The sequence below is a fragment of the Rhipicephalus microplus genome, chromosome 5 (assembly GCF_043290135.1).
Source record: "Rhipicephalus microplus isolate Deutch F79 chromosome 5, USDA_Rmic, whole genome shotgun sequence".
In the NCBI taxonomy this organism is placed as follows: Eukaryota; Metazoa; Arthropoda; class Arachnida; order Ixodida; family Ixodidae; genus Rhipicephalus; species Rhipicephalus microplus.
Window position 1 is genome coordinate 124,308,646 of NC_134704.1, and position 27,520 is coordinate 124,336,165.

General features: G+C 44.9%; 3 protein-coding genes and 3 non-coding genes across 6 annotated transcripts in view; 2 read left to right on the forward strand and 4 right to left on the reverse strand.

Moving 5' to 3' along the window:
* The window catches only part of LOC142817928 (NADP-dependent malic enzyme-like), a 141,152-nt gene that overhangs the window by 103,761 nt on the left and 9,871 nt on the right, over nucleotides 1-27,520 (reverse strand). The window lies entirely within an intron of this gene.
* Nucleotides 1,113-7,839, forward strand: LOC142817372 (uncharacterized). The gene is made up of 2 exons (XM_075894397.1): nucleotides 1,113-1,265; nucleotides 7,459-7,839. Exon 2 carries the CDS (start codon nucleotides 7,476-7,478, stop codon nucleotides 7,779-7,781), a length of 306 nt encoding a protein of 101 aa, XP_075750512.1. The 5' UTR covers nucleotides 1,113-1,265; nucleotides 7,459-7,475; the 3' UTR covers nucleotides 7,782-7,839.
* Nucleotides 2,624-2,695, reverse strand: TRNAG-UCC (transfer RNA glycine (anticodon UCC)). The gene has a single exon. It is a non-coding gene; the product is annotated as a tRNA-Gly (tRNA).
* Nucleotides 3,078-3,149, reverse strand: TRNAG-UCC (transfer RNA glycine (anticodon UCC)). Its single transcript has one exon. It is a non-coding gene; the product is annotated as a tRNA-Gly (tRNA).
* On the reverse strand, nucleotides 3,626-3,697 carry TRNAG-UCC (transfer RNA glycine (anticodon UCC)). The gene has a single exon. It is a non-coding gene; the product is annotated as a tRNA-Gly (tRNA).
* LOC142817929 (smad nuclear-interacting protein 1-like) lies at nucleotides 9,387-26,768 on the forward strand. Its single transcript, XM_075895907.1, has 5 exons — nucleotides 9,387-9,538; nucleotides 10,939-11,102; nucleotides 15,471-15,576; nucleotides 22,551-22,747; nucleotides 26,178-26,768. Exons 1-5 carry the CDS (start codon nucleotides 9,416-9,418, stop codon nucleotides 26,524-26,526), a joined length of 939 nt encoding a protein of 312 aa, XP_075752022.1. The 5' UTR covers nucleotides 9,387-9,415; the 3' UTR covers nucleotides 26,527-26,768.

Genomic DNA, 27,520 nt, shown 5'->3' on the forward strand with positions numbered 1-27,520 from the left:
GCTGACGCTCAAGCCCGCTGGGTCCCTCGATGGTTCTGTAATGTCCACTGTGCTTAACACAGAAGTGATTAATGAATCTAGATTCCGCAAATATTCCATATTTCAAGATTACATTAAAATCAAATCACCAGTTCAGGAATATGGTCATCTGTCTTTTGCTTGGAATAATAAATGTTGTGCCACTCGTAAATTGGAGGCGTCCTTTGCAAAATTTCGATGTCGTGTGCCTCCTCGAAATTTTTATTTATACAGGTCTGGTTTGGTATGCTGTTACTGCCAAAATCAAGAAAACATCGATCATATTGTTACAGGGAGTATTTATTTAGAAGTCGTGAGTTCGTAGGAGAGCGGGATCACAGGGCGCACAGAATGTCAAAGCGCAGAGCAACCCAAGCTGAACCCCACAACACCAATGTCGTCGTGTTCATTAGGCGCCATTCCAGCTGCTCCACTGGAGAAGTATTTCCACACCCGTGACAGTATTTTACTGACTTGCAGTCGTTTTATTAACCACAAGAAAAGAACATTTCAAAATTTTATGAATAAGTTTATGGATTACTCTAAATTGCGAAAATATTATTTTCCTCGAGGCTTCTTCGCGGGGTCACAGTAACCGGAACAGCTGCTTAACCATCTGTGAATTTCTTGACGACACAAAAGGATTCCTTTCAAATTTTCATAGCGACTCGGCGGCAGTTAGGGCGAGACCGATGAGATTACGTTGTTCTTCAGCGTCGTGGCTGCCGAAGACGGCCCAGAATTCTAGGGAGATGAATGGGGCAAGAGGCCAAAGCCTTCTCCCCCGTCATTCTCGACAAGTGCAAATTAATGTTATTTCTCTCTCTTTCTCTCTGTGCAAATTTATTTTCATTCAAAAGTTCCCACTGCAGCCTGTCTCTTATTAGCTGCTTGCATACCACCACTGTGTTCTTCTGCACGTATTGTATGAATACATATAGAATAATCATCTGATTTTTTGTTTCTCTATTTCCATATTCCGCAGTAGATTTCTATATATACTCCACGGTTTGTTTTCTTCGTTTCAATTCTTAACTGTTGTAATGTTAACATCCTGTTTCATGGCCGACATCCCGATGTGGGTCAGAGCCAAATCGCAAGGATCAAGCAAGGAAGCCAGCAAGCAATGTCCAGCTCTGTAAACGCCAAAAAGAAAAGGATGAACTCCTTACGGGCCGACGCAGACTGAGTGCCACGTCTATCATCGGGACTGACTCGCACCGGTAGAGAAGTGCATCTACGACAAGGTGAGCTCAAGACAGCCTCGGGGGAAAGGGCTATAGCGCCAAGATAAACCAGACACTGTGGAATCGAGATACTGCAGGTCTCCGTACAACGCATAAACTATAAATCTCTCCATTCCTAGCCTGCCACATTTTACTGTACCATGTCCTGTTCTCAAATTGTGTACTGACTCCTGAGCTACACTTTTAAATCAGGTCCAGGTTAACTGCGGGCTATATCCAGGGAACCCTACGAAAAATGACCGGTTGGTTATATCCGGCACTTTAAACATGACTTAAATAGGAGTTTATGGACTTAACTAGGAGTGTAGAGTAGTGCACATAGATTACTTTATTGCATCAACGTTATGAGAATGAACAGCAAACATTAACCAAAATATAAGCAGCACTAGCTTACGTTAACAAAACTTTTGCTGCCGCTGTATGGTATATAACACAGCGCAGCGTACAAGAACTGCAGTCTTCGCAATCATTACACGCGAATTAAAAAAAAAACTGATCTTCCAGGCAAATATTTTTTTATTACAGTTTCATGCAACGGTTGCCAATGCTATGTTACGCCACAGGTTATTCTCTAGTTTTGACCTCCCCTTCCCCAATTATGTACCCATGGTAATGTAACGGGGAAGAGGGGGAGCAAAGAAAGGGAGTTCTTTGTTCAATGATGTTCATCTCAATATATAAGCAAGAGGAATTTTCTACGCTCCATATCTAATATATAAAATTCATTTTAAAAGGCTAACTAGTATAAGCATGATGCTCTAACTAAACTTGGCCGTACCAGGAGACCAAGCGTACGCGTTTTCAGCCGGATAATGATGCAGATACGGTACAATCGCCAGTTCAGTTATCACACGTTACGGAGAATTCCTTCTTAGTTATCAGATACCTACTACATTAAACAAATTATTAACTAATATCAACTTTGAGCTGCCTGAATGTAAGTTCAAGAAACATGTGCGAAGTCTGGTCCTTAACATACAGCATCTGCTGAAACGGTACTATCTGTAATTTATCAGGATTTTTTATTTATTCTTTTTATATAAAAAATTGTTGTTTTTGCACATGTGCACAGAAGGTTTAGGTAAGCCATGTACAATCCGTGTAATTATTTTGTGTCTCAAAATAAACAAGCTCTTACTTTGGTCTATGCATGTTTAGTAAGCTCCCTTATATTTTTAAAATGTCTGCGACATCTTTTCTCCTAAGGACCTCCGTCTTGTTGCGAAGGGAATAAACTTAACTTGAAAAAAATATTGCAGTGCCTTCAGGGTATTCGCAACGCGTATATATAAGCCAGGTAATCCTGCTAATCGAACCACGAAATGCGTAAAAATAAAAGCACCATGCCAGAAAAAAAGTGCGTCGGCCGGGAATCGAACCCGGGTCAACTGCTTGGAAGGCAGCTATGCTAACCACTATACCACCGACGCTTCTGGTCGGCGCGGTTTTTTGAGTGTAGCGGACGGCCAACTCGAATCCTATTCCTTACTCTCTTTTTTTCACGATTAGCCTTGAAACACACGTCGTGTGTTCGCTTTTTTTATATATCTCCGCAAGGCATAGAAGTGTGGCAGTTTGGGCTAGTTGGTATCGTTCTTTGTCGTCGATACAAAACAGTTTTGTATCGGAGCATTCGGCCCGACGTGGAACTGTCCAAAGCAAGTGCGATGTCTTGAGTTACAAAATTAAACACTGCTGTCGAAATACATTACTGAGTTGTTAAAAAGCAGCTGACATCACGAGGTGTCCACTTCAACTTGCAACTGAAAAAAAAAATCGACGCACAGGAACAAGATTGAACAAAAAAAAAATTGCGTCGGCCGGGAATCGAACCCGGGTCAACTGCTTGGAAGGCAGCTATGCTAACCACTATACCACCGACGCCTCTGAGCGGCCCATTTTTCTGGCTGTAGCGGACGGCCAACTCTAACCACATTCATTCCTTCATTTTTTTTTTTTTGCGATAAGCTCCACTCTGAGCACAGTGTTTGCTTTTTTTTTTTTTAATCTATCCTGGCATAATAGTTTTGTATCGCCGCATTCAGCCCGACGTGGAACTGCACAAAACATGTGCAATGAGTTCCAAAAATAAACGTCGAAACCATGGAATAAAATATTTTAACCTCCTTGATCTACACGCATTACTTTGAAGCAGGGGTCCGAACTTAGATACATGCATACAATATGCTTGCTCTGGGAGAAGCATGTATTGTTGCCGAGCATTGTGTGTGGTTTTTTGTGGCGTCGTTAAGGTGGCTAGCGTAGTCGTGAATGGTTAAAAATTAGCTGACATAGCGAGGTACTCATGTCGATTTGCTACTAAAAAGCGCACAAAAACAAAGTTGAGAGAAAAAAAAAATTGCGTCGGCCGGGAATCGAACCCGGGTCAACTGCTTGGAAGGCAGCTATGCTAACCACTATACCACCGACGCAGCTCGACCAGCTGCTTCTTATCGGCCGAGGGCATTTTGACATCTGCTTTCATTTGTAAACTTGATTTCATGTGAATATGTTTACAAATCACCGAATTTCAATCGAATCAACTCATATACTTCTGCCACTAGAGTTATGGCTGACAGCCATGCATGGCATCTGTGCAAAGGAAGTTTCGCGATTGGCATACGTGGCCGTCGAGGAGGGCGGGAGAGCGACAGAAAATGTTGAAAGAAGTGATTGGGAGTTAGCGCACAGCCAGCGCAGCATGCGTCACATTTGTAACCGTAATTAACGCCAAAACTTGCCGGCCACGTCACAATCCGCAGGCCAAAGAACACACTAGCCTAGCCAGCATAACTGTACTGTCGCCAGAGTTATTTGATAATGCGTATAGTGTGCTAGTATAATTTTGGCACACTATAATCATTCGTGTTGCGAAAAGAAATACAAAAATCTGCTTCGCGTGCATCAAAATTGACGGAAATTTCAAAAAAGCGCAGGTCTGTTGTTTGTTGCGCCACCTATAGGCAAGAAAACAAGCTAATGTGTGGCATTTTTGAATACTGAGCAATTCAGTGCGGGATGCCGCAGGGCAAGACGATAGTTATAGCGCGAGAACAGAACGACGACAAAGAGACAAGAAGGACACGGGTTTGTCGTCGTTCTGTTCTCGCGCTCTAACTATCGTCATGTCATACCAATTAGCCCAAACTGCCACACTTCTAAGCCGCAGGGCAGTGATGAAGTTCAGTGTACTAGAAGATGAAATGAGCAGTGCATTTACCTTAGCGGCTTAGCTTTTGCACATGACACTGCCTCTATGAAACTCATGAAAATTCCTTCAATGCACCACTCATAATTCTCTCGGCGGCGAATCGCGTAAGAACAACGATGACTGCGGCGACCGTGGCGAGGCACAGCCGTGGGCGAGGTGCTTTCTTTTTTGTCATAGCCCCCAGGAGGCGCGTCGGTTTGCAGTTCTCCGAAAATTCGTCCGTGGTGAGCTGGGCATAGGTCCATTCGAATCACCCTGCACTTTCTGACACGGTGGCACCGTGGTGTCGTCTGAGTGCTGTCTTCGTGCAGGTGACGTTTACAGCAAATGCAGCAGCCCGAGACGTGGAACCGAACGCTTTAGTGCAGATGTCGTGCAACTGCTATGCTACTCGTCGGCTGTCTTGCGAGTTGTGGAGGCTGTCATTCGTAAAATACGACGCCGCATACGTTGCTTGGCATGTGTCTAGCGGAAAATGTTCACTGTCCCACTTGTTGGACGCCATTAAAAGATACACGATTGCAATCAGCTATGTCGTCTGCTGCAGCTGCAACCATCTTGCGCTACACGGGCTGTATTCGATTCACCTGCACCACATAAACTGGTTCATGAGGTGCTGCACCTTGCTATTCGTTTCAGCGGTGCAGCATTGACGACCTCTGAACCCTGCCCTTTGTTTCAAAAGGTGCAAAAGAGGTGCAGTGCTGGTTCACGATTTTACTGAACTTCCTGCGCTGACGGTGCCCGCATGGTGCAGCCGCGTGTGCAGCTGAGCAGACGATGCTGCACTTTGGCGTGATCGCCATATCCGCATCCACTAACGCGATGTGTTTTGCCAAGATGTTTGAGCCTCATAAACTGCACGCATGTGCGGTTTGCCCTCGGTCAATGTTAGCTGATTGGTGTAAACTAAGCAGACAGACATAAGGTCTGCACCTTGTCGCCCCTAGTCATTCTTTTCGGGCGTCGCACTGTGCCTGCACCACTGAACTTGCGCTGCACGACTTCTGAACTTCGCGTGCACAACCGTGAACTGGTTTCGATTGGTGCAGTTGAATCGAACGGACCTTATCTAACGATCAGGTGCAGAGAATTCATGAACTAGCCTTACACGACAGCTGCACTTTTTCAAAACGAATACTGCGGTGCCTCTGCCGCCATGTTCAACTCTAGAAACGAATGCCGAAGTGCAGCGCCTTCTCGAACCGGTTCACGCAGAGACAACTCTGGGTTCACGCTGAAGGTGAAACGAATGAACCAGCAGACACCACGTGACGCATGGGCGCTGCTAATGTAGCGCGAACTTCAACAGCTGAAACATTTTCGCCTTAGTCTTGCAATGCATACACGATTTCTGAACGATACCTCACCCCTGATTAACTGGTATTTAAGAGCAGAGGAGGGGGGGGGGGGGGGTTCTATCGCAGCGCCACCCCTTTCCCCTCGACTACACCTGTTGGTTGAGTCTGTAGTAAACTAGAAGATATCTAGTTCTCATTAAAACACTTCGTGTGCTGGCGAGGCTGGTCGGAAAAAACAAAGAAGGCTTAACAGAGTCATGATGACCTGTGGGGTTTAACGTCCCAAAACCACGATATGATTATGAGAGACGCCGTAGTGGATGGAGGGCTCCGGAAATTTCAAGCACCTGGTGTTATTTAACGTGCACCCAAATCTGAGCACACGGGCCTACAACATTTCCGCCTCCATCGGAAATGCAGCCGGGATTCAATCCCGCGACCTGCGGGTCAGCAGCCGATTTTTGTTGTTAACCTGTTTTGCTGTTTGCTATTTTTGTTTTTAGACTACCGCGGCGGGGCGGCTATCAGAGTGAACGCGGAGCTTTCGCTTGGCGGTCTGCTGAAGTTTCTTGATTGTAACGTCGGATCGCGTTGCTTCGTCGAAGACGAAAGTGTGCTGGGCGCGCGGAACACCTCATTCTCATCGGCAAAACAGCGAAAATAGTTGCGCTGTGCGCGCAAACATCGGGCCTCTTCAGTGAGCAGCGTGAGACTTCAAGTTGAAGAACTTGTCTGGCGAGCCCGAGGTTGAAGAAAGCAACTGCTCACGTTTAGCGGGCCTTCCCGAAATATATGTGCTAGTACTTTACGTTGAAAGACAAGAAGAGAGCAGAGTGGATTATGGAACAAAAGGGGGTTAAGGATATAAAAGGGGGTTAAGGAATCATGAAATCATGAAAAGAAAATGGACATGGGCCGGGCATGTAGCGCGTAGACAGGATAACCGCTGGTCATTGAGGGTAACTAACTGGATTCCCAGAGAAGGGAAGCGGGTTAGGGGGAGACAGAAGGTTAGGTGGGCCGATGAGATTAAGAAGTTTGCGGGTATAAATTGGCAGCAGCAAGCACAGGACCGGGTTAACTGGCGGAACATGGCTGAGGCCTTTGTCCTGCAGTGGGCGTAGTAAGCTGATGATGATGACTTTGCGTTGCTACACTGCTATAGGCGATTAAGGCCTTGACAATTTTCGAGGTAACTATACGCTGCGACTCGTGCTGCCGATTGCATGTATGACATTGAAGTTCCGTTCTGCCGTCAAAAGCCAAATACGCATGCGGTTCACTTGGTTGCAGAACGGAGCTATGCCTGGGCCAGTGTATCTTGAGATAAGGCAAATCGTAGTTTCGATTCTAATAGAAGTGCTTCTTTCTTTCCGTTCTCCAATCCACGTTATTATGTTTCTAATGAATAAAGTCGTGTGCCTCCGTACACTCTCTTGTTTGTGCTGTAGGGTAGATGGGACCATGGTTGCCGGCAGAAATTTCTTTTGGGGGGTGCAAACCTGGGTTGCATCGCAGGAGGGGGAGAGCACTGATGAAGCTTGGGTGAGGGCAAGTGATGGCGAGGCTTTATCGAGGGGCCAAGTGCCCGTTTTGCACCTCCCTGCCAGCGCCCACGGGCGGGGCTGCCCACTTCTTGCGCACGCATATGATACAAGCAACGCACGGATGTATCGCGCAGGCTCGTGTCGGGCTCTCATGCCTACGGACTGCGGAGACCAGAGCAGCAGCGGCCAGTCGGTACGGCGACCGAGGCTGCGGGCGCTGCGCGACCGCTTGCTGTCGTGCAAGCCAGTTCAGCGCTTTCTCGACTGGTACGGACAGTTCTGGGGCGACGAGGACGAAGAGGAGAGGCGGCTGCACGAGGCGGACGCCGACGACGGATTCGTCAACTGGTTCTGCCTGCCTTTCTTCGTGACGCGCAGGCCGCGCTGCGCCAAGAACGTCGAGACCGTCATGGGAGGACCCGACGTAGAGCAGCGCTCCTTCGACGTCGCCAAATAAAACGCTTCACCGCTCGGTGCTTCGGCGTGAGTGTCCACTAATCATGACTAACAGCCCAGACGGGGTTGGTGGCTTGGAGAGTTAAAGCCTACGCCCAATTAGGTTTTTACAATTTTATTTACGCACACACACAGAGCCAGACAAACGCACGAACATGCATAACGGGTCACGCCCCTGATCATGACACTCGCAAAATAGTCCTCGTCACGCAAAAACCGGGATAAAGTATACCAGAAAGATGGCAAGTTGGGCCCGTTGGATTACGTCAGCATCTTCTGTCCGTCTTTTGCGTGTGTGTGTGTGTGTGTGCGTGCGTGCATGTGCGCGCGCGCACTTGAACAAAAATTTCAATTATAAACTATTCCAGAAGTTCAGGGTGCGATCAAAGGCATCAATTACGGGTTAAGTTTGGGACGCAAATGTCTCGTTATAGCGAAGTAGCATCGCGATACCAAATCAATTCGTTATATTCGATATTCGTTGTAACAGTAGAGATAACGATCAGTACTAAGAAATCGTCACTCTGTCTTACGTAGAAATTCAAGATGCAAATAAAGCGCAATATTGTAGGCTTCGAACCCAGATAAAGGAGGAATTCTTACGTGTCTCCTAGTGGCATCTCAAACTACTGCGTTTTAGATGACGCAACCGGGAGGATGTGCTTTCCCTCCATCTTCTTTTTCTCTTTTTTTTTGACGTCACAAGCATTACGCGTGATTTTTCCTGCCACACGAATTACACTAAATCATTGTAACCGCCAGCCACACAGACCACTTCGCACCTAAATAGCGGCCCATCCACCTTGTAAAATCCCAAGCTAGTGTACTCGGGGTATAAATAAATAAATAAATAAATAAATAAATAAATAAATAAATAAATAAATAAATAAATAAATAAATAAATAAATATGCAGTTGTTGCACTTTTTCATGCACTGAGCCCAATATGAAAAATATTTCTTAATTACACCCGGTATCTCGGCGGCATGCGTTTCCACTAAAATGCCACTGAAATAAACAGATGGAATTTAGCTCGATGTGAACGATAATTAGCTGTATCATTGCTGGATAACAAGTTATTTCTGAACAGTATGTGAAGTGAAGGCAGACAGGTGTTTTTTTCTAAGAGAATAAACACATCTTAAAAAAGTGCACGAGTTTGATGCATTGATACATGGGCATGTGCGGCATATCTTGCACGGAGCTCGGACGAGTGGCACGTATTAGTGGTACGCCTACTGAATGAACGATTAATATTTACCGGTTGCGATTAAAGTTCGGTCATACTCATAAGGCAGTCACAAAATTAAGCGATTTCCCAACAGCCGTTGGCTCCCTTCCATATCTATCGCTAGCACGCCAATCACCATCGAAAATGCCACGTACGACATCCAGACCAACTACCGTGCATAGAGCATATTCTAGGCATTATGTAACAACGTTACTATAACCAGGTTGATCCAGACTCGAAAGTCGAAGACGCGAAAGTACGCACCACTGCCGAACACAGCTAAAAAGAGACGGTCAATTTTTTCGTTTCGGTTTCGTTTTGACATTTTCGGGCGATGCACGTCGCTCGCGTCGCTCCAGGAAAACTTTCAAGATGGCCGACGTCAAGATGTTTTCGATGTTGTGAATGCACGCCGCAACGCTGTTCATCACAATGAGCGATCACAAGGAGAAGCGGAGAAAAGACGACACAAGACGCAGGAGAAACTCCAGGTCTCCCAGCCCTCAGCACAGGTCAAAACACCCCAAGGTAGCCGCTCCCACGATCGTCGAATCCAAGACGCACGCTCGGGAAACCGTCGCGAATGCATCCGTGCCTTTCGATGACTAAATCGACGCTCTTCGACGTTTTCACTTGTTTTTTATCGCGTACTGTTAGTCACTTACGAATGCAAGCTCTCGCTTTTCGCCTGATTTATGTTTAGCAACGTAACGTCGGCATCGCGCATCCTAACAAGGTCGTATACTCGCGACGGTGTCGCCGCTTTCTGATACGCAGTTTTCATTCATGAACGATGTCAAGCACACGCTCCCAGTTTGTCCGTGACCCCGCTTCGAACTAAACCTTTGGTTCGCTCGGCTGAACAGATAAGCAAAAAAGGCGATTTGATGAACGCCGCTATTTCTATCCGAGCAGAAAGTTCAGCAATCGAACATGCAGGTACGCCTTTGTGTGATCGTGTGGCTGACAGGAGGTATGGTATTTCACAGCCCGTGGCTGCCGTTGAAGGCTTTAAGTTGTAAATCGAGCCGCTTTGTAGAAGCCATTGCATAGAAGCGCGCTAGCCATCGAAGCTGGTTCATTGAAGCTTGGAACAAGTCATGAATCGTTGACTCGTACAGTAAACAAAGCGTAACGGCAGCATATTATATGACTTTTAATGTGTGATATATCCCATTATCCTTTAATTTATTTTTTGTCACTCATACGTTTTGTTTCGGTCAACTGAACGGACGCAAGCTTGAATGAAAAATTCATTGAGTGGTTAGTTGAATGGAAAGAAAGCAAGAACAATTAAAAGTGCATTTTCACCGCCTGCTAAAGCGCATTGAATTCGTAAATATTAAAAATGCATTGAAATATGGTGCTGAATCTTTCCATTACATCTTTATTCACCCAAATTTTCATGTAGGTTGTATTTTCTCTGTTGCATGTATGCACACATCAAATGCTGAGATACAGTTGGCTGTCATGGAACATGTCAGCATGTTGTGTCAGAAATCTTTTTGAATTTTGAACTGCAGGCAATGGCGTTTGAAAAGGAACTTTGGTGACAGTCTCTGATGCTGGCATTCTGTTTTGATGCTAATAGCTTGTTCCACATGACAGCCATAAATCTGTTTTTAATTCTTACTGTATTCATTGACATGCACTTTGCTGTAACTAAAGACATACCTTGTTGTAGAAACCCTGGGGGCAATATCAGTGTATTGCCCCTTATTGCACTGGGCCTTATATTCAATTGTTTTTTGTATATGAATATCCAATATCTTTTTTTGTACATATGTGCCACATTTTTTATCTAGCATAGTTGCTTGTTCTTCTTAGTGTGCTGCACTGTGTTTCCAAGAACTGAAAAGGATAGTAGTGTCAGTAACATTATTTTGGTATTTTCAGACTATCACTATCACGCTGCCCCACTTGTGCAGGTTGATAAAGACTTGGGCGGCCGCAGAGAGAACCCCGAAAGGCACCGGGAGAGGCACGAACAGCGCCGCAGAAGCACAAGCAGGGAGGATGACAAGAAGCGGCGGAAACACGACGACGGCAGCCACCACCGGCCGCCCCACTTCCGAGAGAACCGTCGAGACCGGTGAGCCAAGTTACAAGTTAGAACAATAAAACAGGGCAGTAAATGTTTCGAATAATAACTGGGCTTTGACATTCTAACACCACGATATGATTATAAGTGAGATTGAAATGGAGGGCTTGGAATATCTGCTGTTCTTTAAAGGAGAACTTACACAAAAATTTTGCACCTTGTTTTTGTTTGTTGCAATAGCTAGCTTATAACTCACTTATCACAGCTGGAAACCTCATTTGCACGAGTGCATGACAATTTTTTATTTAAAGATACTGATTTAGAGCGTCCAGTCGCAGTTTTGATTTCACAGAGCAGAGAGCTAGGTAGGAGCAGTTTTGGTGGAACTGAATATACGAACAGCGCAACGTAGAAGTATTTAGGCTATAACTACTTAAAGGTTGCGCTGTTCATATATTCAGCTATGTCGTACCAACTTGCCCAAGTTTCCACACACACATACACACAGTTCTAGCAGGCACGTAGACACAGCTGTCCTCAACGTTACTAGACTATGTTCATTCAAACTCTCGTGCGTGCATAGACTGGCTAGCAATTGTCGCATCTAGTGGCGCTGCTGTTCCTTCTTGCTCGGTCAGCGCGGCAGAGCAGCGGAAATGCAGTCTTCCCGTGGCTGTGGCACGGTTGGAGGTTGTGTGTTTGTTCATATTTTGGTCGGTTTTGTGACCTTTGTTTGGCCTAGCCGTGCAGTGATGACAGTGGTAAAAAAGTGAACAATGCCAACGTGCTGTGTCCCTGGATGCACAAACGGCTATGCGACGGACATCGAGAAGTCAGGCCGGCATTTTTTCATTGCTCCCAGTGATGAGACGTTTCGCTCCGCATGGAACAGGGTCATTCCACGTGCTATAAAGAACTCTCGGCGAAGTTCAAGGTTTGTGACGTTCATTTTCATGAGCAAAGTATCTGCAAGAACTACGTGCATGTCATTATTGGAACTGTTGTCGAAATGCCACGTGGAAAATGGAGCCTCATTGATGGTGCTGTTCCGAAGATTTTTCCCAACCTGCCTGCTTACTTGTCTCCGTTGAGAAAAGCCTTAATGCAGGCAAGTCGACAGCTCTTGCCCAAAAGCAGGCTCGAAAAGAAAAACTGGCTGGGTTCCTTCTGCAGATTCAGTTGCGAGAGCATGCTCCTGGTGACGAATTCCAGCATAACTACAATCCCCCTGTCGCGAGAGATGCGGTTTTACATATCTTGCTGGGTATGTCGTGAAAAAAATCAGGGAAATTCTCCATCAGTGCTTACTGTCCCGGCATGCTCGTGGGTACCCACAATGTTTTACCAGCGGCAATCCTAACCAAAATGCTATCATATGTACCCGGTGCCCTCCAGCAACCTTCAAGTGCCCTGACGTGTCTACTTTCAGGGATTGAGGGCGTCATTGAAGAAAAGACGCCATCAAAGGAGGTGTTTGGAGACTTCTTTTGGACAATTGTAAAAGAACTCGGCCAAAATGATCTTGTGCGTGTTGGATGTCAGGTGCACTTTGAGGAGTTCACGGTGACACGTATGCATTTTTATGCGTGGTTCCTGTAACGAGAACATGCCTTGAATGTTCACCTAAAGTCGGCCCGCAAGCGAGCAAAGCTCGTATAGACCTCAACGTTGCCCTTCTGAAAGTGGTGCTCGTGTTAGTTTCATTTTTTTCATGTCATTCCTGTAACGAGAACGTGCCTTGAATGTTCACCTAAAGTCGGCCCGCAAGGGAGCAATGCTCGTATAGACCTCAACGTTGCCTTTCTGAAAGTGGTGCTCATGTTAGTTTCATTTTTTTGATGTCAAAATAAAGTGTTAAAAGAGTGTATATGTCATATGAGGTGTGTTAGATTTAATGATGTCACTTTACATTATGTACACCAGTTGGCATGCTGGTGGTTACTTAACAGCTGCTTCAGTGATTAAGATTAGTTGGCCAAACAGGATTAACAGGCTTTTCCCACAAAGAACAGGCAGTTTGAGTCGCAGGAACGTGTAGCTAGTTTTCAAAACTGTTGCTGCTTAGATACGGTGACGTGTCACTCGGGCGCTGAGAGCATTAGCTTTGAAATGAGTCTGGCATCTTGATGGCAATAACGAAACGTAACGGAAATCTTCATCATGGCTCATTACTAAATGTGCGAGAATCCAACATCTTCCAACAGCCCTTAACGGAGCCTAGCGGATGACCAAGGCTGCTGGAGTTCTTGCAAATGCACTTAAACAGCGCAATCACGGGAGAGCGCAGCGGCGATTTTCACATTCGGTAAAGTTTTTCTGTCGATATGCTAAATACAAGGCCACAAAAATAATAAAAAGATAAATCAGAGAAAGCTACTGTGGCGATTGTACGGAACTGAGTCGAGCCTGTTCGCCAGTACGAGAGGTGCACTTGCGTAGAGCTGCTTCCAGGGCTCCCGTCATCTGGCGACAAGCCAACGCATGTGGGTGCCCACAATGTATTGCAGCTGCGGAAAGTTTGAAAACTGAACCTAGTCTAGTAACGTTGGCTGCCCACGCAATACATTCATGTGTCGGCGCGTTTAAAGCATGTGCCAGCGTGCGTCGTACTGATAGCCAGCGTACCAAAGCCGCTAGCTCGGAGGAAGAAAACGCAGGTAGTGCAAGTGTAAGGCATGTTCCAAGCAAAGAGCCAACACAAACTGGTGACGTAAGTTTGTTTACAGTTTTGCCGCGTTGATGTCGGTGTCACAAGGGGCGTCACATTTTGCTCAGTTGCGCGGCATGCACTTTAAAATTGATTTAAATGTGTTCTAGGCTAAATTTGCCCTTGATATTTCATAGATGTTCTGTACGTTTAGATAAATTTATCGCACTCATTATCTAGCCTTTGAATTTTTCTGTTGGGGCTCCTTTAAAGTGCACTGGCACGGCACACGGGCATCTAGTATTTTGCCTTCATCAAAATGCGACTGCTGCGGCAAGGATCTAACCCGTGACCTTTGGGTCAGCAATTGAGCATCGTAACCGCCAAGGCAGGTAAATGTTTTGAAGCTGTCACCTGTGGGCCCTTTGTGAAACATTAGAAACAGCTTGTATGCCAAGTAAACTAGTCTGCAATGGCAATACAAGTTATCCATGAGACAGGGAAAGTGTAAACCCTGTTGTTTTCTGTTGTGCAGCCCCTCACTGCCAATGCGTTCACATTTCCCAACAACACACATGATCGTGCCAGGGGTTGTCAGGCCTGTAAGGTTTCACATGATAGAGGTAGACATAGGATTTTTCCATACACTAAATCAGGGCTATGCAAGTAGTCAAAGCGAAGGAGTGTTTAGTTGAGCTGAGAAAGATGGTGGCCTGATACGTGCCTAATGTCAGTTCATACGATTGAGCACATGCTAGGGCAGACAGGTGTGAATGCATATGCTGCTCTAGGCTAGCCTTCCAAGCTGATAATCATGAGGGGCTAGCAGGATATCTCTACCTGTGCACCCTGTTTTGGAGGTAAGTTGGTAATGGTGCCAGAGTTGGGTGAACGGAGATGCTGGTCACTTCGTGTGCACTGTTTTCCTTGTCATGGAGGTTGGGTAATCCAAAGTTTTAGAGATGCACTGAAGTCAGAGGCAATGCAAAATTTTCTTTCCAATTTTTCCATCCTCAACATCATGCCATCATTGGAAGAGCAGGCACCTGCAGTCATCTTCATTGACTTGATGTTGAAGGTAGCATGTACAATCTGAATTGGCGTATAAGAACAATGTTTGGTCCTGATTTTCTCCCCTAGATGTTAGCCTCGTTGTGCTATCGCTAGAGTTTTGCAAAAGCATTTCTCTTATACAGACTGGTCTAATGTGGCTCCTGAGCGAATCATTGATAGGTCAATTAAGATACTGAGAGATCTGAATTTCGTGCACGGGCACTGTAACACCATACGCGTATACACATAGTATGACGCTGAAGAAACTGCATACTGCCTACCCTTTGCAGTGGCCATTTTCTGGCAGTGAAGAAATTTACCTCTCTAATTGCCATACCTGAAAAACATTTTTTCTTAACTTTATTGTGTAGAATTTGGCCGTGCAAGCGAATGTCATGATTAATAAGGTCATAATTTACTGGGCTTACAGCAAAATAGAAAATAAGATGATTAATTTGTAGCCATAAGATAATTAATCACCTCTGTCTGTTGTCTCTCGATGTGTGGCGTTGGTGCAATGCCGTGCACGATCAACTTGTGAATGAGGTGCCTGCCCACTATAGTTAGATACACAAAAGCCAGGTGAACGTTGAGATCACGGGGTGTCCTGAATAAATGCAGGCATTGTTCCCAGCGTTTAGCAAGGGTGTACTCCAGTGTTCTCACTAGGGTATTGTGTCAACACAAGTCTGTCAACTGTCTGTGTCATTGCTTTGCAGAGGCAGCCCACCACCTCGTAGAGACAGGAGACCTCGGCGGCACTCTGGAGATGGGGAGAAGCATCACTGGGGCAAGAAGGAACCCAAGAAGGAGCCGGAGGAAAAGGCAAGTGTTTTTCATGCTGAGAAAGCTTCTGACAGCAATGTGCAAGAATGTAGCTCTGTGGAGGCCTGACTTAAAGGAGCACCGACATCAAATTTACTCACTTCAAGATTTTTGGTGTCACAAGGGGCGTCACATTTCGCTCAGTTGCGCGGCATGCACTTTAAAATTGATTTAAATATGTTCTAGGCTATATTTGCTCTTGATATTTCATAGATGTTCTGTACGTTTAGATAAATTTATCGCACTCATTATCTAGCCTTTGAAACTTTCTGTCGGGGCTCCTTTAAAGTGCACTGGCACGGCACACGGGCATCTAGTATTTTGCCTTCATCAAAATGCGACTGCTGCGGCAAGGAACTAACCCGTGACCTTTGGGTCAGCAGTTGAGCATCGTAACCGCCAAGGCAGGTAAATGTTTCGAAGCTGTCACCTGTGGGCAAATTTACTCACTTCAAGATTTTTGCGTCAACGAGTAGCTATCGACCCTCTAGCAGCGATTGGCGACCTATAACGCAAGTGATGGACGAATAACTATCATTTTATTGATTTATATCACTGGCATATAGCACGATTCAAAACAGCCAGCAATCGCGTCATTATTGGTGATAGGAGCGCTTCCAGTGGCACTACCTCCTGGTCACCTCCAGATTGCGCCAGAGCTCACCACTTTTCCACAGAAAAGAGTGACATCAGGTTCAGCTGGTGCGCAAGCATTTCCTCGGCTAGGCGCACACATTCAGTCGTCGCCGTACGAATTATCGACTAGGGTTGAATACGACAATACTTGATCTCCGTGTAAAAAAGAACTTAATTTCAGATTTAAAACATGCACATGATAACTACAGAATGAAAATGGGCCACTGTGCGAACCTGCAGAAAAAATATCGCATTCTTCTTTTTGAACTATGGACAACTGCACAGAGAAAGAATATTAGGATTGTGGCAGATAGGGCATCAGGGATGGTTGGTATAGTGAAAAACGCAAGCAAAATAGACGCGAGCTCTGGACGGTTTGTCAAAAGAAAGAACAGCCATAGTACAACACACAAGACGACCTATCAGCGTCCATGTCTCTTCCGTATGTGCTTCTCTTACAAACCGTGCCCGAGAGAAAATGACTAGGGCGTACCAAAACACTACATATGGCATGGTGACGAGAGCAGTTATCCCACTTTCTCCGATTACGCACTCTGTGTGAAAATGGGAAGGTTGAAAGAACGGTGTGCGGCCGGCTCGTCTCGGAGGCCGTGCCCTGCTTGATATGGGGATAATGGGAACATTAAGGAGGGACCTCTTGCATGGAAGTGCTAGAAAATTTGTGAAGGCCGCCAAAATGTTCACACCACCCTCCCCTTAATGAAGAATATTCAGGTTACTGAAAATAAAAACCTTTATAATTGGGCATTTCTTCTAATCACTTCCAGAGCTGTCAAATGAGTTTTCAGAGTTTAAGAATTAAACTTACATACTCTCTCTGCAAACTTTCGCGAAGTTCTGATGCCGTTCCAGTGCAAAATTCTGGTGGCACTTCAATAAGACATGTTTATCATCAATTTATATGTAACGAAGTTTAATTTCTCATGGATGAAAATAACTTTATTGAAGCTCCGGCGATCATAACAACCTGGGTATCAGGTCTGTCGTGAGGAGACCTCGAGGCCTTGCCTCGTCCCACGCGCCTGAGACTTGTTGGACCACCAACCCTTGTGTCCAGAAGTTGGAGCTGCGCAAAGCGGCAGCTTACTGGGATGCAAAGGATCGTGGAGTTACTGCTATTTTAGCTGTCCTAGCAGGACTCTCTCACAGCATGTGCGAGAGTTTCGCTGTAGTTGCCCGACAATTTGCAAGGAGCATTCAGGTATTGCACAGAGAAAATGTGCTGCAGTTGCATCGGACTGGAGTAGGGCTGTTGCCAGACTACTTCCTCGCAACAGTAGGGGCGGCTGTTGCCAGACTACTGCCTGACGTTGTTTTGGTGATGTCATTGTACCTGACTAAATGGTTTAGCGTACTTTGCACCAAAAAGTCTGAACTCGATCAGGGGGTCTCCCACCCTGTGTGGTGGGTCACTTCCCGTGCATAGTGGTGTGCCAGCTCGTCCGAGTTGGCGGGGTGATGTGGGGACTTGTTGGTGGTGGTGGCAACGTGTGCTGGGAATTATAGGATCGCAGAGCAATAAGAGTGCTGTTGATTAGTTTGAATATCTTGTGGAGGAACACACCCTTACTCGGAGTTGTTCGTCAGATTGTGAGTCGCTAAAAACTGTGCCCAGAAAGGATCGATGAGCATTATCGCAACTTCTTCGCAATCGCAACTGCTGTTTCTGGCTATTCCGTGCTAGCTACACGCATACCTAAGTCAGGAGTCAACGTCTGCAATGGCCGTTGTGAACAGGCGTTTTTTGTTTTTGTACTCTGGCATGTTCATGAAGCGCGTATTGCTATGTCACCGAATAAGTGCAGTAGCACATTCACACGAGCTTGGATTGTTGATGATCAGCACATTGCTTATGTTGGGAAGAAGGGCTTGTTTGTGACCATGTTGGACATGATAATTGAGGCAGAGTTGAGACAGGATGGGCTGACCCATGGCTGTCGGGGAAATGCATTAATGTTTTGAGACCCCTTGCACAACCACTATCTTCGCAAGTGTGTTGTATACCCCCAGGAGCAGCAGATGAGCAGTGCTTGCAGACTCCTGTAGGCTAAGGGCGATCTTGTAGGTCCGGGGTATCAGGATGTTGAGTCTCTCCCTTTCGGTGACCATCCATTTGTGGAAGGCAGCCGCGAAGTTTATGTGATTGATTTCGAATGAGGGTATGAGGCACATGACACTGTCCTCCTTCATTTCCTTGTCTTGGTAATGCGTTTGATCAGGTGGATGGCCGCTGTAACCTTGCCTTCGATCTTGCGGATAGTTTCGTCGTTTGATCCATTGGCTGCCATGTGCATGCCAAAGATGCATATCTTTGGGACTCTGGAAGCTGTGTTGAGTACACAGAAGTTTTTCCTCGCATTGGCATGTTTCATTAAAAGGCTTGGGCCGATGGTGCGGACCACAGAGGCAAAAATTAAGACCCTTCCGTAGGGCTAGTAGTCGCATTGCTGACTTGCGTGGGACTTTTGTGAATGTAATTCTGAAATGACGCGGCGGAGAGTCGTCATCGGAGTAGAGCAGCATGTTTTCCAGCAGTGGTTATGGGAAAAGGTGCATCTTAACGCTTTCCTCGCCTTCGTAGTCGCAGAGATGGAGATCATCCCGCTTATGTGTGGTGTGCGAGAATACTGGCACTTGTTGCAACTTGAATGAATCTCAAGTTGCTAACAATTTCGATCATGAAGAAACAAGACATTGATGCTTGTTTGGGGATGTTGTAAACCTCACTCTTCATGACCCTGAACTTGGAAGAAGCCATAACTGGCTATGTAGAGAAGAGAATCCATTTCTGGCAAAGGCAGTCAGAGCATAGGTACAGGCTCATTTACCTTAGAAGAGTTTTTTTTGTTTGTCTGCTTCTTTTATAGGGGTGCTGGTGCAGTACGAGCAGTACTTTTTCGAGCTGCTCACCATTACCAGCAGTACTGTTATCAGCTGTATAAAATTATGTGATTGTTCTGGGATGAGCCAATGTATAGTAATGACCGAAGTTTGCAACACAGTAATGGGTCTTCCAGTTCTGAATTTAATATGCATCGTTGCCAAACAAAACATGACCACCACAAACAGAGGTGTCTTGAAGGGGCCCTTCAACGCTTCGAAACATAGGTTGCCGACTGCATCAACATGTAGTGGTGTTCACCAGAACTGTTGCGAGCGGAAATGATTACGGATGGCACCGGCCTGTGATTGGATAAATGTAATGCATAATTTAATGACAACACGGCATCAAAATAAGGATTACCATTGGGTATCTTTTTTATTTTGTAAGGTTTTTTACTGAATGCAGGAAAGACTAAAGCTCTCTTGGCTTCCTGAGCTTGAGAGCCTCAAAGCCGGTCAAAAAACGCGCTGAACGCCATGGAGCAAGAGGAAGTGCATCGGGAGATGCTCCAGGCAACGTGGTTTGAAATAAGTGAAAGGGAAAAAATGTAAGAGGGTTGATAGAAAGATCAGTAGCACTACAAAACATTATAGAAGCGTTCACGAGGTGCATCGTTTTGCACGTGCGGTTCACTCTTCAAGCACCACAATTATTTGTTACCATCGCAACAGGGTCCTCAATAGGTTGGAAATAACAGGCAATATGGCATACAGGCTTCCTGTATGTAGGGGCTTTCCATTTATTTCATTAAGAAGCCATCTTACGTCATGGGGCAAGAGAAACACAGTTAAGGGACCTTGTGGAAGGCTTCAGTCTATGCAACCAAGTAGAAAAACAGATGAAACAATGAGGTCGAAGAAAGTTTTGGAGGGCCCCTTTAATTCAGCTTGTTTCCATGCTTTCATGCGATTTTAGACGACAGCTCCTCTTATGTGTTGTGATGCTGACCGAATTAAAAAGAAGTGATTCAATTCAGTGAGCATGGTAGCATCGGTGTCAAACCACTTTGGGCAATCCCCAAGGTTTTGGTGGCGAGTCACAGTGAAAAATAGACCAAGTGGCAATAGCTTCTTCAAACGCTTGTGATGAATGTGCATGGGACCTGTATTGCCGTTCCTTTTTTTCATTCGATGTCACTCTGGCAAAAAGGACGTTGTCGCTGTGGCATCATATTGTGGTTCGTGGGTCACATGCTCAAAAAAATTTTATATTTTTTAACGTTGGTCTAGTGGCTAAGGTACTTGGCTGCTGAACCGCAGGTTGCGGAATCGAATTCCGGCTGCGGCGGCTGCATTTCCGATGGAGGCGGAAATGATGTAGGCTTGTGTGCTCAGATTTGGGTGCACGTTAAAGAACCCCAGGTGGTCGAAATTTCCGGAGCCCTTATAATCATCGTCTTTCATAATCATAGTGTTGTTTTGGCACGTTAAACCCAACAAATCAATCATCAATCAATGTTCTGAAATTAGTTTTACTGTGCTGCTGTATCGCTTGAACATTCGTAAGCACTGAAGTGCAAAACTCTATTATTTGGCAGCTGTACTTTGAATAAAGGATTGAATTTTAATTTAGCAAAGTGTAAATTTAATGAAGTTACTTGCCTATTTTACTGGCTTCTGTATTGAAATTCAGGGTCAGTTAATATATCGGCTGCAAAGCTTGAGATGCAGATGCTCTTGCTTTTGACTCAGTGTGCCGCCTCACTTTAATGCCTTCCGAGATAATGCTCACTGGTTAAACCTTGTCTGAACACATCTGTCTATCTGCCACTTCATGGTCCTAAGCTGACAATTGATGCTCATCTAAAAAAGGTATATCAAAGAAAACCTGAAAACTGAAACTTGTGGTGAAAGCAGAGCACAAGCATTCTCTGCTTTATGCACCAAAAAAGTGGATGTTGTTATTGCAACGTTTAGATAAGCTGGTGATTATATAGTGCCCAACTGAACAGATGAATGCATTGTGCTCCGTAACCTTTCATAATTTGAGTCGTAAAGCAGAAGCAAAGCAAGACCGAAATGAGGGCCCCCTTTAACTTCTTAGCTTTTACTTATCTTTCCCTTCTTAGGGAAGGATGGCATGGGTGAAAAAATTACGTCATAACACGCCGTGACCTTGAGCGCATGTGATAAAGTGCAATTGCACTGTCCCATTGCCATTTCTGCTCACAATTGTTGCTCAATATGTAGTGTTAGCAGACTTAAGAGCGCAGCTCTGGCAGCCTGTGGCAGGAAGTGCGTTTGATCCAAATGCTGATCTCAGTTTATAGCAGCTGTTAGCCTGCAGCATGCTACCTTCTGCTCGATGACAAGCTGGTAGCTCCAAAGTAATTGAAGACGGCCATCTTTATCGAAAGAGAGTACTTGGGAAAATGGGAACTTTGCGCTCCACTTTAAGCTCTCCTTGATGGCATGACTGCAAGATTGGGCTGAGATGTTCATAGAAGTGTCTGCTGTCCACAGGATGTTCTTTCTTGCGAAGAGGCTGAGGGGTGCTTCATGACCCCTTTAAGTCTTGTCCGCAAGCAGTGACATCACTCATCCCTAGAGAACAGTGCTTTTCCCGCCGTTAAAGTCTGCCACCACTGGAATTTAGCTCATCACCAGCATTCCAAACGTGCAGCACGTTTGTGGCTCAGTGACTTGCTCCTTGTGCTCAATCTGTCATACTTGTAGTCCACAATCTGCTTTTCCATCTTCTCACCAGTGCCCGGTCTATGTGCCTTGTCGCACCTGCATCAGTATTTGGCTGGCAGCCAAGTTTTTTTGTTCTTGCTTGCATTGCTCATTGTGAAAGCATGCATGCTTCTCAAGAAAAGTAGTGCATGCTGCCTGTTGCTCTTTTGTTATATGTATATACAACGTAGGGTAGCTTTTCTTTCTTTGGCAACTGAAATACAGTTAAGTGGTTGTTCTCACCATCTATGAGGACAGTAGCTCAATCACACCATTACCTACTATCATGACAGTTACGTAGCACCACTGCATGCTGATATAATCAAAGCCATCTTGGCTGTACTCTGAACCAAGAATAAAGAAAGTGCTACTTCACTTCTCCATCTTAGCGTTTGCTGCGACTCATGACTTTACTGCTAAGTTGATCAAGTGCCTGTCTTGCACTCCGGAGCGGCAGCAGTGGGTAGGAACCGTTCGAATATCTGTCCAGCCGTTTGGAGTTATCTTTCACGTGTTTGTGGTACACTCTTGGCATACGAAAGTCTCTTAAACAAGACTGCTGCTTCAATAGAACAACTGCCTTTATTATGACTGGTTTTGTACCTGAATACTGCAACTCCGTCCACATTTAAATAAATAGAACTCTTGTTGAACGCAACATATTTTTTTGGTTCCTTCAGGTTCCGTTTAACCACCGCCTACGAGTGTACAATATTAGGAGAAGTGTGAAACTGTAACATTTTTCTATCTCTTCCCAGGTGGCGGTGAAGCCTGAATTCGGCCTCTCCGGCAAGCTGGCCGAGGACACCAACGTCTACAATGGAGTGGTCATCAAGTACAATGAACCGGTCGAAGCCCGGAAGCCTAAGCGCCGGTGGCGGCTCTACCCTTTCAAGGGCGAAACCAGCCTACCCTTTATTCCCCTGCATCGACAGAGTGCCTATCTGCTTGGCAGGTAAGAGATGCAAGATCACCTACATTTAAACCTTTACAGGGTCAACATCTGTCAATTCAACCCTGATGGGACTGACAAGATTCATTGATGAATCTAGTAGGTCAAATGGAGATGGAGGCAAAAAGAGAAAAAAACTAAACCACTAAATTTCCTGGTTTTATTTTCCTCAGCTGTAGGAAATTCTCAAATCAAAGATGCACCCATGATTTACATGCCTAAAATAGAAAATGAATGTAAAAAACGATGTTACAAATTCCGATTTGATAATAATAATAATAATAATAATCACCAGGGTTTTACGTCTCAAAGCCACGATACAATTATGGGAGCCTGTAGTTAAAGGCTCTGGTAATTTCAACCACTTGGGGTTCTTTAATGCGCACGTAAACATAAGCACCGTGACCCCAAAGGGCAGCTTGCTTCTGCACAAAGAAACCCTCCAACGCTCCATGTGTGCGCTCATTCGTACGCATGGATTAGACCTTCCTGGCGGCTTAACTCGCCGAAAGGAGGCTTCACTCAAAAGAATTTGTGTGGCACGCCGCCTTGACTCTTGCCATCTGGGATACATGGACTTCCGGCGCACAGCCTCCCCCTACGACGTGCACATTCTGTGTTACCCCAGCCATTGAGGCAGCCATTGCTGATTTATTAGGGACCTGTTCGAGCCTTCACCAGGCTCGCATTCACTACCTATGCGGCCTTCACTACCACCCCGGCCGACCATCTGACTTAACGCGCTTGGCACACGGTCCACTGCATCGACCACTCCTGGCCTTCATACAGGAAACAGAGCTCTTCCTTTTCATTCAACTTATGCCATAGGGCATACTGGTGCCAATAAAAAAAATATATATATAAGCACCAAGCCTTCTAGTATTTCGCCTCCATTAAAATGTTGCCACCGCAGCTGGTATTCAATCACCTGACCTTTCGGTCAGTAGGCAAGCTCCATAACGACTAGAGAACTGTGGTGGGCACTAAAAAGCATAAATTTTTAAAAAGTCAAACACGCACTTCCACTTTTCAGCAAGAAAAGCATAGTTCTCCAATTATGACAAAAAGGAAAAAACAAGATTTATCAGCATTTTCTTTAGAAAAAAGATCATTTGCAGCTGTGATCATTGGTCTCAAGTACAAACTTATCACTATAAAAAACAACAATGCACTGCTGTCTGTATGGTTGATAATGTGCTTGATGTCCTGCACTGAGGTGGTTGTTAAAGGAAATGAGCTGGTACCGCATGTGTTAACATTTGGTTAGTCGACTTTTTAGATGTGCATATTAAATTTGAAGTTTTACAGTAGTATAATAAACAATTGAGAACTCAATTTTTGCATTGGCACCTTCACCACATGAAAACTGGACATTTTTGAGATAGGATATTTGTTGTTTGGCGCACTGTGTCCAAAGTACATATCGGTGTGTTCTGTAGAAGACAGCATTGTTTCGAACATTGACAATGCTCCTATTGGAACAGTTTCTGTGGGCATCATAGGGATGAGTAGATAAAGTTGAGTTATTTGACTAACGCTTATAACTTCAAGATTGAAATGACACGTTTGGTCCCACAAAAATGTATGGGGACCAGCCAGGGTTGTTGGTTGAGATCACACTAATGAATGTCTTCTGTTTAATGAGATATAACAAGTTGTTGAATACAGTCTACGGTCGTTACATATGTCATCCACTTTGGCATAACAAACCAACCTGTTCATCTAATTCACTTTGTACTAACTAATGTCTTGATTGGACCTACGCATTTGTACAATTGAGCCCCTTTGTTAAAGATATGCACCAGGTAGCAGTTCTTGTTCCTTTGTACAAAGTGTCTCTTATAAGAAAGGTGCCACGCATGCACTTTCTAATCAAGCTCTATTTTAATGTAGGCACACTGTAGTCTCTTATACCCAATTGTCTCCTACGTTAGTGTCTCTTTAAACGGGTTTGACTGTATTGCAATGCTGGCAGTATTCCTGGAACACAGTCATTGTCTTCATTGTCTTCCACGACCTATAAAGGCTTCGTTGCATAATTATGTGGTTTCTGAAATTATAGCTAGCGCTGATTGCTGCTATGAAATTTGCAAGATGAAAGTCAAAGTTTTCAGTAATCCTGAGGATAACTGAGAATCACTTTAACATGATAAAATTGATAACTATGATAGTTGGTGATTTGTACCGATAGTAAAAAAAAAAGCTCAAAAAAGGATGAGGATCAAGACGAAACACAGCACAAATGCTGCCAATTTCAACTAATAATTTTTATTGGCAAGAATGCATTATGTATTCACATGCAGAAATAATTGCTTACTACCATTTCCTCCGAAAGGGAAACCCCACATTTCAACAAGGGAAAGCATAACAATCACAGTCTACACTTGTCCTGTGTGAATTCTTTTCATCCCTGTGCTTTCTTTCTTTTTTTTTAATATTTAACATCACATGATGTACTGTTTATGTACTGTGGGTTTGTAAGCTATCAGGATGATCACTATCTCTCTTGCTTGTAATTCTGCTTTCAAGATTTTGAATTCTTCTTCCTTGCTTTGACTGTTCCAAAGCGAATAAATTTTGAGTTTTAATGCGGTTTCCAAAGATTGTACATAAGCTTGCAAAGCACTTGTGAAGCCAGCCATGATTTTGATACATGTAGACTAGGTAGTTAGGAGAGGCCTGTTCATGGCGTGCAGTCTATGGCCACAGAAATTTCTTTCTGTGGCGTAGTTGGCATCTGTGTTTTCCTTGTGACTTGGGAAGAATTCACGGCTTGACAGGGCTACACAGAACACGAATCAACAGCACCACCATGAAATGTCATGTGGTCATTGTGGTGAAGAAAACAGCATTCAGGTTAATAAAGATGGAACTATTAGGAAAAGTTATGCACGGGGACAACAGTTGAACAACAGATTAAAGTACAAGTAATGCATACTGTACAATGACAGCAGCGATCACAACATCAGCGTTCGGTAATCGCATCAGCAGTAAGGCGTATTGGCATCAAAGTTTCCAGCTTTGTCTTTGGTGACTGTGATGGTTTCGAAATAAGCAGTACTGTTCACGTGTGCTTGAATTTATCAGAACAATCTGCAATAACCAGAAGTGTTCCTAGACATTCCAGTGTGGCGTGCGCAAGGCAGTGGTTACGTGTGTATTACGTTACTTTCATGAAAATAGAAAAAGAAGCTCGTGCGGCACTATAGCATGCTGCATTTAATGCTGATTCATCAGAATAGGTAGTTATTAAGAATGGAACAGTATTGCTGTTAGCACGACATTATTTATCCAAAGTATAGTTCTCTTCCTTGATTGGCTCAGAGGATTTGTAGCCTTTACGGTGCTGCTCTGTTTTTGCCAGATAAGAGTGAAACTTGTGCAACGTTGAGAAAGCATCTGTGACGTCCTGTACTGTTGCCATCCCCCACAGGTCAAGACTGATCGCCGACATCCCGATAGACCACCCATCCTGCTCCAAGCAGCATGCGGTGTTGCAGTTTCGGCTGGTGCCATACACCCGCAATGACGGCACGACAGGGCGCCGCATACGGCCCTATGTCATCGATCTCGAGTCGGCCAATGGCACGTTCGTGAACAACAAGCAGATTGACCCTCGCCGTTATGTTGAACTGCTTGAGCGGGACGTTCTCAAGTTCGGGTTCAGTACGCGCGAGTATGTCATTCTCCATGAGGAGTCTCAAGGGGAGCACCTTGACGACGATGTGGCGGGCACCGGTGAGGAGGAGGAACCGCCGTCGAACACAACCAGTGCGGCGTAGACCTCTTCCTCGTCAACATTGTTGAATGATGAAAGAATCACTGCTTGATTTCTGTTTTTTTCTGTCATCACCAGAGTGCTGGTACATCACCATACTATGAGCCCAAGACACTGTTGCGCTCTCCACATGTAAAGCTTATGACGTGTGACATGCTGTCACCGCAGTGTCTACAAAACTCTTGCAAGATCTTGCAGATGAACTGTATTACCATCTCTGCACTGTTCTGGCAGTGTTTTCTGAAGGAGGAGTTTTGGTGAACATCAGTTGTAGCACTGGGCACATCTGTTTCGTGGTGACGCAGTTGGTGGCTAGAGTTTCATGATGGTTAATTGAACTGTGAGGAACGATCTAACAAACATGGGTGGGTTGCTGTTTGTTTTGTTGTTTTAGCTTTGTTTCTTTGTTTTTCTGTTCTCACCGTGATTGGCAGGACACAACTGAGCTGCTACAAAAGGAGCGCAGAAGATTGGCGCTTCCTTACACGAGAAGTTTTTTGTATTTACTGCTAGAGGCTGTCGATCGCAAGAGAAGCTGTATGTGGCACTGTTGAAAGCTAGGACTCGCATGAAGGTGATTGTCTGGGAAGTAATAGGGAAAGCAAACACATTTTCCTAGCCTTCATTATTTACTGATATAAGATCAGAGGCAGAACATCAGAGTGCCTGCTGTATATATTACTCTCCTGACACATTGAGTGCTTTTGTGTACTTTAGTGTCCTGTAAATTTTTAGCACAAACTGAGGAGCAGGGAGGCCATTGAACTTTCTCTTTGCAAGTACAGGTAAAAAAAAAAAAGATTACTCAAACTTGCATAAGTTACTCCATGTGGCCAGGTGAATGCCATGTTGCATAATTATAGGTGCAAGATAATAACGCGTGTCAGCGTTTGGATATTGTATGCAGCCTATATTATTGCAGCATTGTATGGTCATATTGCTAGGTACTTGGTTCTTGTACATGCTGATATGTAAGCTGTAGTGATGATCACGAAGAC

What these genes read in the sequence shown, in the direction of transcription:
- LOC142817372 (XM_075894397.1), top strand. Translation starts at nt 7,476, where the DNA reads ATGCCTACGGACTGCGGAGACCAGAGCAGCAGCGGCCAGTCGGTACGG.
- LOC142817929 (XM_075895907.1), top strand. Translation starts at nt 9,416, where the DNA reads ATGCACGCCGCAACGCTGTTCATCACAATGAGCGATCACAAGGAGAAG. An exon ending in CGAGAGAACCGTCGAGACCG is followed by an intron (nt 11,103 to 15,470) that starts GTGAGCCAAGTT and finishes ATTGCTTTGCAG; the next exon opens with AGGCAGCCCACCACCTCGTA. An exon ending in AGAAGGAGCCGGAGGAAAAG is followed by an intron (nt 15,577 to 22,550) that starts GCAAGTGTTTTT and finishes ATCTCTTCCCAG; the next exon opens with GTGGCGGTGAAGCCTGAATT.